At 41.0% G+C, this 14,826-nt stretch overlaps 1 protein-coding gene across 1 annotated transcript in view; it reads left to right on the forward strand.

Moving 5' to 3' along the window:
- Positions 1 to 10,912, forward strand: part of efna3a (ephrin-A3a) — a 106,367-nt gene extending 95,455 nt beyond the window's left edge. The window contains exon 5 of the mRNA XM_015973594.3: positions 8,841 to 10,912. Within this exon, the coding sequence (XP_015829080.1) occupies positions 8,841 to 8,959 (119 nt within the window). The 3' untranslated portion in view covers positions 8,960 to 10,912. The remainder of the gene's footprint in view (positions 1 to 8,840) is intronic.
- The last annotated feature ends 3,914 nt before the right edge of the window (positions 10,913 to 14,826 follow it).

The following is a 14,826-nucleotide window of genomic DNA, read 5'->3' on the forward strand; positions in this document are numbered from 1 at the left end:
TATGCATGGACACACACGCGCTTTAGAACAACCCCCAGTGGCTCTCCTGACCGCTGGACACCCACTCTCTGACTCAGCCTCAGGACCAGACCAGCCCGAAGAACGACTCAGCCTCAATCTGCTTTCCTTCGTCACATATGCTTGCACTTCTGCCTTCTTTTATTATTAGCCAAGTTTCTGGGTCACACTTTTCTTATTTAAAAGCGTTTTAGGAGAAACACAGTTCTGTTGCAACTTGAGGATAACTAGATATAAAAAGACAGTTCAGAACTTTTAAAATCCAGAACAGACAATACAGTATTTATCACAATACAGGAGAGACAATGCAACATTTAGTAAAATAAAGGGGAGACAAAAAGAAATATATCACACTACAGGGGAGACAATACGATACACATGACGATACAGGGGAGACAATACGATACATATGACCATACAGGGGAGACAATACGATACATATGACCATACAGGGGAGACGATACGATACATATGACGATACAGGGGAGACGATACGATACATATGATGATACAGGGAAGACGATACGATACATATGACCATAAAGGAGAGACGGTACGATACATATGACCATAAAGGAGAGACGATACGATACATATAACGATACAGGGGAGATGATACGATACATATAACGATACAGGGGAGACAATACGATACATATGACGATACAGGGGAGACGATACGATACATATGACGATACAGGGGAGACGATACGATACATATGATGATACAGGGGAGACGATACGATACATATGACCATAAAGGAGAGACGATACGATACATATGACGATACAGGGGAGACGATACGATACATATGACGATACAGGGGAGACAATACGATACATATGACGATACAGGGGAGACGATACGATACATATGACGATACAGGGGAGACAATACGATACATATGACAATACAGGAGAGATGAATATATATATATATGTATATATCCAGACGTTTTTTGCAGTTTTGTAAAACTGAACTTCATTAGAAATCTCTGGCTAGATGCTTTCAAGACACATCCATTGTCGTTGTGAGATCTAGTTGTTCCGTCACAATGAAAATGAAAAAACCGCTGCCACCTAGCGGGTGGAGATTGAACTGCAACACACAAAAGAAATACTGTAATTGATTGCATGTAAATTCTCAATAAAAAAGTAAATAAACTGTTCTCACTACTTCAGTATCACACCTCAAAATATCGCAATGTTTCTATGTAAAGATATTTTCTTACATCCCCACATGAAATGCTGTGAATTTGTTTTGAACTGACTCATTTTCTAATCTCTATTTCTTTAAATTGAGGTTGAAAAAAGAAAATCTATAATGTGCTCAAGGAAATTCCAGCTTTAAGAAATGAGTATTTATAAATGTGATTTTTTAATACTTCTTTGTTGTGGTTTGCTTTAGTTACTCTTTATTTAAGACACATTGTTCTGATTTATCAGAAATAGTGATGCAGATGGAATTATGAGTTATTATTTTAACAAGTGATGAAACAAGCTGTCTGGTAAAGTTCAAAAGCAACATCCATATTGGAAGAATATGCAAATTGCACATAAACAAAAATATACCAGAAGACAAATGGCTTGATAGGGAGTTTCGCAATTAAGCCCAAATATCTGGAAGGGTAACAGTAAAAGTATTATTCAGGCTGTCCACCGTAAACATTCATCACACTATCATTTGTGGAGTAAGAGGCGGATACGAAACACTTTCCTAAAACCAGCCCCCGTTTGCTCATTAACAGTCTGTCAAACTGCCTATTTGTGTTACTTACCCCATTAAAAAAGCATTTGCACATCTCTGTAATTAATGCTGGTTAATCCAGCATACAGCAAAAACAACAGAAATGATTGATTAAGTGTGAAAAGATTAGTTTAGCCATTTTACCTGCTAAGCTCCCAGAAAGTCGACCCTTCTGCTTGTACCTGTTTTCAACATTAATTACGAGTCACTGAGATTTGTTATGGCAGCGAGCAGACAGCTTACTTTATGCCACCAAAGGCTCAGCTGCTGAACTGCTTCTTCCTGAATTAATTTATCGGCTTCTAGATTTGTTTTTGCAAAAGCAAAATGTGCGTTTTGTCTTATGAAGCACGTGTGAATGGCGTCAGCACCAAAGAAACGTAGGCACTAAATAACTGGAAATAAATGGGACTAGCTTTAACTAAATTTGGTATCTCAGAAAAAAGTTGTTAATAATGTTTGTTGTGTTGGTGAAATACCTCATGACCCACTTAATGGATTTAAATTCCTTCTTCGTTGATGTTACGCCTTCAAGTGATTGACTTTTGAAGTCAATCCACTTGAAAATTAGCTGCAGCTAACACTAAAATTTCACAAATTTTGAGCTAACATTTAACGTTTTACTAGTAATATGTGCTCCTTCTATGGATGCAAAAGCTTTTTAGATTATCCAAGAATGCGGAGATTAGGATTTGGGTAAAATACAGCCTAGTGTATACTTTTTTGTTTGCAGCAGTACGGAAACACCTAGCGCCATGTTCCGACGATGTGGATGCTCTAAGGCATGCCAGCAGAGGGCGATGTCGAAAGTTACTGCAAGAGCAAGCCTAGGATTGGTCAACATGCCACTTACTTTAAAGTTTTCTAACGCACCACCATCCCCCCTCCCTGAGTGTAGTGTATGTAGCAGCAGACACAAAGAATGGAGTACAAACATGCGTAACAGAATTTTAATTCGTGGAAGGAAATTGCAGAAATGTGGGATAGGCGATGGCCAACCGCATGAAGAGGTGGAGGAGAACGAAAAACAAATTTGTCCGTGTTAAAAATGATCCGAAATACACACGCACAACATCAATAAAAATACACAACAGTAAATTCACCATAGGGAGCCTAAGTCACGCCCATCTACTTCCAGACCAGGTCCCCGGAAATACGATAAGATTATTGCAAGTCGATGAGGCTATAAAAGCTGTTTTCTAATCCCGTTTGTTGTGTACCATGGACATTTTCGAACAGCAGCAAAAGCTATTTTAGTTTTTTTGTGTCAAGATGTTAAGGACTACAAATACTCATCTAACCGAGATGAAGTCATTGAACCAGACATGGATGAGAAAATGGCTGCGAGTTTAGCGAGCTTGGAATCTTTCCTCCAGGATGAAAGAAGTAGGATTAAACATGGAGAGAACCAAAGCAAACAATCTGGCCATGTGGTAAATAGTAGCTACGCTGGGGGAGGATATTCTGCTGTGTCATCATACATGCAACGTCTGATTTGTAGTCTTTTTATTTACAAGTATTTAAAAGCTTTACTTGCTTATTTTTACAATTACTCTTGCATTCATTTTTTTCTTTGTTCCAGAGACCCATGCACCCACCGGAGGGGGAGGAGCTCCCTATCGTTAACCACAGACATGACTGCAATGTAAAAAATGTTACGCCCCCTGTTTTCCTGGCAGGGAATTGCTTTGCAACTGTCTCCAGGCAACAAAAAAGTCTGAAAGGAAAACATTTCTGTCAATGCATGTGCTTGTCCTCACCCGGGATGACGGTATAAGCTAGGCTTTAGCCTCTGTTTTTGCAGAAGCCTAGCGATAGCCACGTAGCCTGGAAGCAGAATGAACCAGCTAAAGTCACTCGTTATGTTACCGTTTATTCAGCCTCATGTTTGCATGGTGGAGGAACATTTGTTCTGTGCTTATATGTGGGCAGGAAGTGGGAACTCCATTATGTTTTGAGGACCTCTTTTGAATGCATGGTAAACAAGGAGCTTCGTGTGCATAATCGGACCTCTTCGCAGTACAGCCGGCGTGAAGTTATACCGGACCAGACAACCTTTCTCACTTATCGACAGTCCAAGGTTGATGTTTCTTATCTCGCTGTAAAAGCCTCGGGTGGTTTTTCAGGAGCCGTCTGTTGTTGCGCCTCTTGCAGACAAGAATGCACCGGTAATTGATTGCTGTATCCCAAATTTGCACCGTGGAGTTCGGTGCCACGCTGTGGGTCTTTGATAACCTGTTGCAGCCTGAGTCATTCATCCACCCACCCACCCACCTCACCACAGTTTTTCTCCAAGACAAACTTTTCTGTAAAAAGTAGAGATTTGGAAGAATACTTTATTGTGCAAGACTCTGTGCACATGCATGCATAACAGCGAGAGAGCCACTGATGGATGGACTTGTTGATGCAGGGCTCGCCTCCTCCTGTTTTCGTTAAATCTGCATCATGCTTCAGACGCTCTGATGTGACGGCCCTGCTGTGACCCTACCCCGAGGCGGCGTGGGTTCGAATTCTCCCTGCAGCCTTCACGTTAGTGTTGAATGTGCTGGATGATCATGCTGCGCTGCAGGGCGAACGTCGATGTTGTATCTGAGACAAATGCATTCCTGTGTGGCCACAAATCAGACCAAAGCTGCTGATCTCTGCCCGTCATCACCTCTTGTGTTTCACATGCCTCTGTCGTCTACTTCATTTAATCTCACGTTGTCCCCAAGACACGAATAAAAACAGAACGTCCTGTTTGAAAATCATTTCAATGCTATATTTAGTCAGAATATTATGTAACCATTGAAACGATAAGCCTACCTACTCCACTGAGCTCCTATTTTATTTGTTGTTTTTTTTTTTTTTTGTTTTTTCTTTTCAACTCAGCAGGATTACGCAGATTCAGAGGTGACTATGGTATTAAAGTCTCAACTATATTTGTTCTACATGGAGATCTGAGCTATTCTCGTCCTAATCCTAATATTTTTGGCCCAAACTGGATGTTTTCTGACAGGTCACGCCGAAAACCACGCTTTTAAATGAATCTGGATTCCACGCAGTGATTTAGTATTCGTGTCAACCCCGAGTTTAATATTAAAACATGTTCAAAAACTGCAAATCAGATGCTGGAACTGATATGTTCCCTTTTCAAACAATATTTGCTCTTTAAATAAAACTTCCCCAGGATGCCGTTTCAGCGCCTCCTTTAACAACACTCCGTACGTGCTGAAACTGGTGAGAACAATTGTTCGGATTGTAAAAGCCAAGTGTTTTTTCACATTTTTGTTTACTAGAGTCTTACTTTTTTCATCCAAGTGTCCAAAAATAGTTTTGGGAAACTTGCTGAATCATATTAAAAAAGAAACTGAGTGCTTAGATGGTTTCTTTCTTCTTTTACAACCATGAAATCCTAAAGAAAATCACAGAACTACTTCACTTCCTGCCTCTTTTATAATACTAATCCTTTGCATATTACACTATTAACTAGTATTTGTAAATCTTGTGATGAACATGGCTTTATGAAATGTTTCTGGCACCGTGCTGATTTCCACCAAAGAGGGACGTTTGGTTTTAATGCAGTACTTCCTCTGGAGATAAACCTTTAAATAAAAATGTCTCCTTTAATTCTCTGTTAGGCCCTTTTGACATGAAGCTGTTGCACAATAAGTGGATTCAGAGTTTGTTCCAATGCTCAGGCCATTGATTTCAAACACTCGTTTAAACTTTCCAGCGTCACATCCTGAGTTTCTGTAAGGGACCAGAGAGGCTTTTATTTTGAAAGATTCTAATAATTGTTTCATCTTCATGGCATCTACTGGCATGGCAGTTCATTAAAAAAAATTGAAAAAAATGTAATTAAAAAGGGATCGTTGGGATTTAAGCACCCTTTGAAGCCTGATACGTGAGGGCTAATATAAAAAAACAACAACAACATTTAGTTATCGGTAACACTTGTGTTCTGCAGTTTTGAGATCTTCCACAAGGAGGCAGGATTCTTGAGCAGGTGTTTGAGGAATTTAGGAATATGTGAACAAATATGATCCATTTAGCATTAAAGGGTTAACCAGTCAAATCACTTCTGGCCTTAAAGCGTCCAGATGGAACTTTAGGATTAGTACCTTCATCATAAACCTGCCATATACAGTCCTATACATGTCTATTGCCCTCTGGTGGATGATCTACAGATAGTAAGGATCAATTTAATTTCTATTACTATTATATTGTTTAATAATTACATAATAGAATGAAATGGATCAATAACTGCTCATTATTATCCTCGTCGTCGTCTTCCTCTGCTTATCCGGGTCCGGGTCCGGGTCGCGGGGACAGCATCCCAACTAGGGAGCTCCAGACCGTCCTCTCCCCGGCCACCTCCACCAGCTCCTCCGGCAGGACTCCAAGGCGTTCCCGGACCAGATTGGAGACGTAACCTCTCCAGCGTGTCCTGGGTCGACCCGGGGGCCTCCTGCCGGCAGGACATGCCCGAAACACCTCCCCAGGGAGGCGTCCAGGAGGCATCCTGACCAGATGCCCAAACCACCTAAATTGGCTCCTTTCGATCCAGATGAGCAGCGGTTCTTCTCAGAGTCCCTCCCGAATGTCCGAGCTCCTCACCCTATCTGTAAGGCTAAGCCCGGCCACCCTACGGAGGAAACTCATTTCGGCCGCTTGTATCCGCGATCTCGTTCTTTCGGTCATTACCCAAAGCTCATGACCGTAGGTGAGGATTGGGACGTAGATCGACCGGTAAATCGAGAGCCTGGCTTTCTGGCTCAGCTCCCTCTTCACCACGACAGATCGGCTCAGCGTCCGCATCACTGCAGATGCTGAACCAATCCGCCTGTGGATGTTCCGATCCCTCCTACCCTCACTTGTGAACAAGACCCCGAGATACTTAAACTCCTCCACTTGAGGTAGGACCTCTCCCCCGACCCGGAGTTGGCAAGCCACCCTTTTCCGGTCGAGAACCATGGTCTCAGATTTGGAGGTGCTGATCCTCATCCCAGCCGCTTCACACTCGGCCGCGAACCTACCCAACAAGAGCTGAAGGTCAGAGCTGGATGAAGCTAGGAGGACCACATCATCCGCCAAAAGCAGAGACGAGATTCTCCTGCCACCAAACTCGACACACTCCACACCACGGCTGCGCCTAGAAATTCTGTCCATCAAGTCATACTGTCACCGGAAACAGGTCCGACTTACTAGCGGCTATGCGGACCAAACTCACTCTCCTCTGGTAAAGGGACTGAATAGCCCTTAACAGAAAGTCACCCACCCCATACTCCTGGAGCGTCCCCCACAGGGTGCCCCTGGGGACACAGTCATAAGCCTTCTCCAAATCCACAAAACACAGGTTTCATTATCCTGTAGCTAACAATTCATTACGTTTTAAAAACAAAATTCGATATTATTATGCCTCTTCTCATTTGCTTTTTTATTAATTTAGTTTGATGTGCACAAACTAATTTTAATATATGGAGTTGAAACAGACCCAGATTTAAATGTAGACGCTAATCTTTCTGTGTGCACCCTGAAGCCCAGTCTGAAAGTATAAGAGATCAGCCTCACGCGTGTAACATGCAGCCTCAGAAGAAGCAGTGATATACATAATATATAGAGACAAACTCAAGTGTGACATCAAGTTCATGTTTTGTCTAAATGTCAGATGCTGAACTGAATAAACCCAAAAGTCTATGAATATATTTTTGCTCTTTGTGCATTCAGAGGGAAATGTTGGTTTTGAGGGCTGCTTGTCTTGCTGCTCACGCAAAAGGAGGCTTGTTTTCTCACAAGTGGTGATACGAAACATTAAACTTGGTGTGTGTGTGTGTGTGTGTGTGTGTGTGTGTGTGTGTGTGTGTGTGTGTGTGTGTGTGTGTGTGTGTGTGTGTGTGTTTTTCCGTGCACTTTGCAAAATATCTCACAAACCACTGGATGGGTTTCTTTGAAATTCTAACACCGTCATTTTTCTACATAATCTTAATTTAAAGTTCACTGAGAGAACGTCTTTTTCACTTGTTATTTTTGAAATGTGATTGGTTACTCGAGAGGATGCCTCCCTGGTGAGGTTTTCTGGGCACGTCCAACTGGGAGGAGACCAAAAGGAAGACCCAGTTCCCAGCTGGCCACGGAACGCCTTGGGATTCCCCCGGAAGAGATGGCCCAAGTGACTGGGGAGAGTGGAACTCTTTGTTTAGGCTGCTGCCCCCATGACCCGACTCCGGCTAAGGGGACAAAAATGGAAAATGGATTGGTCACTCTGGATACCATTGGCTATTAAAATAATGGGCAAACCCTCAGTGGCATCACCTTTCCTAAAGGCTTGTTTGAAGTCAAATGAGCGGTTCCCACCACCGCCATCTTGGTCGTTAAACAAAAATGGGAAAAAAGGTGGATCTTAGAGTGGAGCTAGATTTTTAAAGTCTTGCATGAAAAGTGATGTCCTATAAGAGACGCCATCAAACCAACTATTAGCATGTTTTTAAATACATGTTAGCATTCACTGATTTATGTAGTCTGAATTAAACCTGTTTTTAGAAATACTTGCTCGTCTGCCTCTCCACAGCCACAGTGATGCGTTAACTTCATGTTTACCTCCTTTCACCCTGTGTTTTTTAAATTTTACAGCTGTAATAGGAAGCATTAGGTCGAGAATGAGCATAATGATGCTCTAATCCACTTTTACTGAATATCATAAAATGTGTTCTATCTTTTTTCTCCGCTGTCTTTCCCTCAAGCTAATGTTCTGTTTTGTCAAATTAGTGGTACAGAAGCAGTAATTTGGTTTGATTGAAATCCCTTCAGGACAAAAACATCATTAGTGCAGAAAGAAAGGAGAAAAAAAAACATCAGAAACAACTGTGTATTTTAATTTGCTGTCCCACGAGGGGGCCATATGTTGCTGATGATAATTGTGCTTATGTTGATAATTGCATGATGTTTCTTTTCTGCATATGATAAAGCACAATTAGCATGTATCACACATTGCCTTCAGACTGATAAATTACTCGATTATTAATAGTGAGGATTTGCATAAGCGTTTTGCAGAGTTATGCATTGACTTCATTTATTTGTTTGATATTTTTTGCAGATGAATTTAATCCTGAAGTTCCCAAACTGGAGAAAAGCGTCAGCGGCAGCAGCCCATCGCACGACCGCCTTCTGCTCACTGTGGCCATGCTGCTTGTCTCCGCCGTCCTGTTGTCCTAGCGACCGGTGCAGCGTGGCACGTTGTACACGGTTGGACCGCCTTGTCCAAAGGGCTTTGTTTCCACCAAGCCGTCTACGATGTGAGAGAGACAGGGCAACAGATCCAAGTCAAGGACAAATACCAAGATGGGGACAAAAATTTTAATTCAACAAAGAAACGAGGCCTTTTCGCTGTTGCATCGACACGTGTGTGATTTTATTGTTGTTGGACTTTTATCACAACCTTCCACACAGGTGTGGTGACCACATGGAGATCACAGCCAATGATCATTCTGGGAATTTCAAAATGGGACAAAACTTTTTTTGTAGCATGGATAGAAACAGAAACCACCTGAGAAAGTTTAGACGAGCTTTGAGGACAAACTATGAACAACAAAGGCCTTGGACCCAGTATGGTGGCACAGACGGACTCTAGAACTGGTTACGTTTGCATAATGAAGGAAAAATGAGAGCTGTTGCCATTGTCCTGGACGTCTTTGAATGTTTTCACACCTGTGTGTGCTAGCTGCTGGTGATAAAAGCCCAAGAAAGGGGGTAAGAGTTTGTATCCACGGGCCTTTCAATAATCCATTTTCCCCAGACGTCAGAAATCGCCCTGGCTTTGTGATAGCTACAGATGCAAAGCCTGCTTCTCTTAGAAGGCAGTGAGTGCCCTCTCAGAACTAGTCTTTTGTCTGCATTTCCTGCCTTCACATTGTAACAACCTGAGAAAAATACAGACCCCGGACTAGTAATTTGACGGCACTTAGACACAGTAGATGCTGTAGAGGTGGTGTTTTGTTCCAGTGCATTTACCTTCGTAGACTTTTCCAGATGTCAAAACTCCAAAAAAGAAAGAAGAAGAAAAAAAAATATCACCTCCTCACAGCAATCAGCACAGTCACTCAGAAACGCCTCGAATTTGCAATTGTTAACCCCCCCACCCCCCCATCAGCTACAAGTCCCACTTTTTAAACCATGTCTGTTCCCTTTTTCCACTTCAGAGGCGCACAGCCAATCAGGGCTGACGGCCATTACTGCAGTCACAGTTACCACGGAAACAACCCCATACAGTCGCCAAAGTGCGGCAGGTGCCTGAGGAGAAATTGTGCTTTGAGTCTCAAAGTAACGCTGCCGCCATTTTATTAAAAATAAAAAAAAATACAAACATGTGTGAATGTGCAAATGATAAGAGGTTCACTTTTTATACTGTAACACAAAACAGTAGGCAAGCGGTAATTAAACTACGACGTTGTGCTTTTTTAATTAATTTATTTACTTTTCAACATTAAAATCTCTTATTTATTGACCTTATTTATTAATGTGCATTTGTAGGCCTTTGCTCTATAAGCTATTGTGCCATTTTTTATCATTATTTTTTGAAACCGTGAGATTTTTACTGCAGCATTTTGCTCGTGTAGACAAATAGATGTACTCCAGCCTGTCACGAATGGATGGTTGTTGGTTCTGAGCAGCCAGTAGACACGTGCACTCGGTAACCCCAGCGTCATGTTAACGATTCTGCTAATGTTGCTGAAAAGCATGTCGGAAACCAACAGTGGATGCACAGGTGGAGCTGGTGCAAATGAGATTTGCGTTGTAATGTTAAATCTAAAGTCCTAGCTGGTGTGTGTGCACAAGTGTGAGCGAGTCTGTGAGTGGATGAAAAGGAGAGCTTGTTTGTACGTATGTGTGTGGAAAGTGTTTGTCCGCGCTTTTTCAAGTACGTGGCATTTAGAGAATTTTGTACTCGTCATGGAGTCATTTGTAGGATCTGAATATGCAAGTGCGTACGTGAGAATGTGCTCTTCTGTCATGTTTGTGTTAAAGCTGGGATCTGAGGAGCGGAATAAAAGCATTTACCGACATTTAAGAGAACCACACAATGTGCTTACCTTTGACGTGAATGAATAAACTGTAAATTAAACCAAGAATGATTAAAATGATGCCAATTAAAATCTTTTTTCTAATTTGCGTTGGTGTGTTTAATTGCCACTGAAAGAAAATGTTCTTTGTAAGTCCCACCATCCTTCGTGCACCTTTATTAGAGCTGAACAAAATGCATAAAAGGCAGAACATAAACACTTTTGAAACATGTTCTAATCTTTCTTGAGCTGTTGACGTGGCTTGAAAAAATAGCAGAAAGACAAATCTGATGGTTAAAGAATAAAATAAATTAAAAAAAACCCTGTTCCCTTTTTCCACTTCGTACCAAAATTGAAAATAAAAAATTACCTAGCTGAAAGGGAAGATATGCAAAACTCATGTTTTGCACCCATCTGTGCTGCCATGTTGTTCTCTACTGCCCCTATAAACACTCCAAATGTGAAATAAAACCATTCATCCGTTTTCTGTTTGTGTTTGGTTTTAGGAGTTATGTGCTTGAAACAGTCCGTTTAAAAAAGCCTCCGTTTGTGACATCACAAATGGGAGCTTTTTAAAAATTTTGTTGCATGAAAGACCTCTCACCGACACACGTTTCAAGAGAAAGCTGCTGCTGGAGGATCACCTCTCTACCCCGAGCCCCTCCTGTATAGTGGAGCTTCTCAGCTTATAGCAGCCTGAGTGGATATAAGTGGGCGTGGTCAGTGACAGAGCCCTAAAATGGCTTATTGGAAGGTAATGAAAATGTAAAGAATAAATCACTCTATGTGAGAGGAATTTTATGTAAAGAACTTATTAGACATGTTTTGTATTTACTATATAACTATTACAACTTATGAAAAAAAATCAAATATGTCTCCTTTACGAAATAACAAAAATCACAAAATACTTACCAAAATTTGATATTTTCATCGTAATATCTGAAAACCAACTAGGTAGACGTTATTTTTTATTTAAAAATGTGCTCTTGCGGCATTTTTTAAGCTTACTGAAAATGTGTTACTTGCACAAAATTTTTATTTAAAAAACAATCTAAAAAATTTCTGATTTATAGTTTCAAATAATCAAACTTGACCTGAAAGGTAAGGTATTTTTTATTTTTATTTAAATAGTAAAATAAAACTTTTAGTAACTATATACAGTATATAATAAAAACATTTTTAAAAATTACATTTTATCTTTTTCAAGGCACGATTATTTAAAATATTGTGAAAGATTTTAGAAACTGCAAGAGACATTAAATAAATAAAAATAATAGTAAACAGAAATTTGTAACATTGTATCAAAAGTTATCATTTTCTTTGCCTTTTAAATATTTTGTAATAAATCCTTCGTATCAACCTACAGGATTACTTTTCCTGGTAAAAGGAATTCTTTCTTCTCCTCCCTGTGGACCATAAAAGCTACAAGCAGATGTGAACATTTGTGTTGGACTTCAAACATCCTCTTGTTTTGCACATTTTTAGACTCTCGCTTCACTTCAATTCACTTCAACAGACACTGCTGCCATAATGCATAATCATGGTGTGAGGTGGAGGAGTGTTAAGTCACAGCTCCACGTTCTCTTTTTAACACTCTTTCTCTTCAATAAAAAAAGAGAAACACCTGCGAGCCATTCATGTCTCCACAGATTTGCCACTTCACATCGCTCTCTTGCGCCCTTCGCCCTGTCAGCTTCTTTCTCATCTTCCCACACGGAGCAGAAAGATGCCGACAATCGCGTGGGACACGTCTCAGATGCACTAATGTCCATGTCACGAAAGGACAGGGTGAAATGTTAGGGGGGCTACTTTGATGTCGAACATCAAGCCTGACATCATTTGAGAAATAAAAAGAAATAGATTCTGGCGTTTGAGTGCCTTACTCTCACATATTTTGAAGTTTATTTTCCATCTCATGAAGATCAGCATTTTGCAGCACCTGCTCTAATGACATGAAGTGCCTTTACAAGTGCATCTAAGTCGATCTAGGTCTCTGAAGCACAAACTGGGAGCCATTATCCTAGTTTACGTGTAGGTAGAAAACCAAACTCACTAATGAAGTTTGTTCCACTCCGGTACAGTAGGTGGCGACATACACCCTTTTGTGTCTGCATGTTTCCGGTTAGCTTATAGCAACACAAATAGTAAACAAACGCTGGCGGAAGTGAAGCAGGCGGAGGTAAAACATGATATGCACACTGGCCGAAGGAATGGACAACAACGCTGCAGCACAGCTTACTCGGTACGTACTGTGCTGTTTGATGGTGTTAAGCATGTTACGTTGTGGCGGTGATATTATCTTCCGGTCTCGTCACTTCCAGAAGTAACCCGTATCAGCTCAACCGATCCATCTACATGCAGATGAAGTTGGGTTTCTCACATTATCTGGGTGTTTCAGCACAATTAGAACCAGTCCACCTTCAGTCTATTTAAGGCAATAGTTCGATTTTCTGACGCGCATGTAAACGCACTGACCAAAAAAACATTTTTTACTTGTTACCTTTAAAATGTGACTGGTCACTCTGAGTTTAACATGCAGGTTATACGTGAAAACAGTTTCTATCCATTTCCTGCACGAGCTGCCGATAGAAAACAGTCGGGGGAAACGCTCAGATTAGAAATACCAGTCAAATGCACGCCAGATTAAAAAGAACAATTCATGGAGTCTACCATCTTGGCTGGCGACTGGGCAAGGCTGTTTTGTTTTAGCGTCCAGGAAACAGTAAAGAACGTCCCAACTAGTAGAAGCTAACCGTTAGCGTTAGCAACTCCACATCATGGTAGAATTTCTTCAGGCTTTGTTATTTTGGATATAAAACATCAACGTTGCAGTCAGTGGTAGAGTCCGGCTGCTGTTATCCAATCAGATGCAAGATATTAGAATATCAGAAAAACACTGTCTATTGTGTTCCTCTGGCTAACTTCTGCTTCCTGAAACAGGAGTGCCAGGGCTTTTCATTTATGCTAGAGACCACTGCAAATGTCTTTAATGTCTTTTTCACAGGATTGAGGTTTCATCTTCTGTGTCTGACATTTGAGCGTTTGAGCTGACAGACTGATAGCTGGAGAATATTACAGCAGGTCCCTCTCCTTTTTGTAAGTCTGAACTTGCACATCAATGTTAAAACGTGAAACACTAGAAGTGTTTTAGCTCCTGCTCTGGGGAACAGAGTGACAGTTTAAAGGAAACTGACCTGCTTTTGTTTTTATTTTGTGATCATGCATCTGGTTACATAAAGGAATTCATGGTTTCTGCTCTGTATCTTCAAAAGTGGCTCAAACGCTGTTCAAGAGGATAAAAGGTGTCCGTATTTCTGTTTTTGTAATGAGAACAGGAGCCCAAACATGCTTATTGGTGATTTTAGCTTATGAAGTCATTGCATTAGCTTAAAGAGATGGCCTCTCATCTGTTTTGGTCATTTTCTGGATCATTTATTGCGAGACAAGCCATCTGTAGCAAGGGCAGGTCTAAGGAGGAATCCCCTTTCTGATCCACACCATCTGGCTCCAACAATGAAGCAGATGCCTCATCCTGTGAGGACGTGTTACACCTCCGGACACCAGCGGGGCATTCACCAAGCGAGGTGTCACATTTGGCTTCTGCTTCCAAAGATGGGAGTCATGAAAATGATCTGTGAGTCACGAAAATAATCAAAATCTGGATTTTTCCAATCACACCAATTCTGTGTTTGGGTATGAACTATTGAATAATAAAATAAATAAATAAATAAAAGCATGGTACAGCAGTCACATCAATTTATGTGTCATTCCCAGTATTGTATTTTGGGGAATATTCACACTCATTGTTGGGGATATCCGGCCTGAGCGGCAGCACCAGATCCACCCTTTGTATTTTAATGGTAATCAATACAGAGCCGGGCCAGTCCAGGAAGGCATTATTTAATCTCCACCATTCATTCCTCAATGGGTTTTCTGGGATCACGTCGAGTCGTTATCTTGTTTTAGGTTCATGGTTCATTTTTAGAACACCCTCGGTTCAGAGAATAATAGAGAATGTCCTTT

The sequence above is a fragment of the Nothobranchius furzeri genome, chromosome 19, assembly GCF_043380555.1.
Source record: "Nothobranchius furzeri strain GRZ-AD chromosome 19, NfurGRZ-RIMD1, whole genome shotgun sequence".
Taxonomy (NCBI): Eukaryota; Metazoa; Chordata; class Actinopteri; order Cyprinodontiformes; family Nothobranchiidae; genus Nothobranchius; species Nothobranchius furzeri.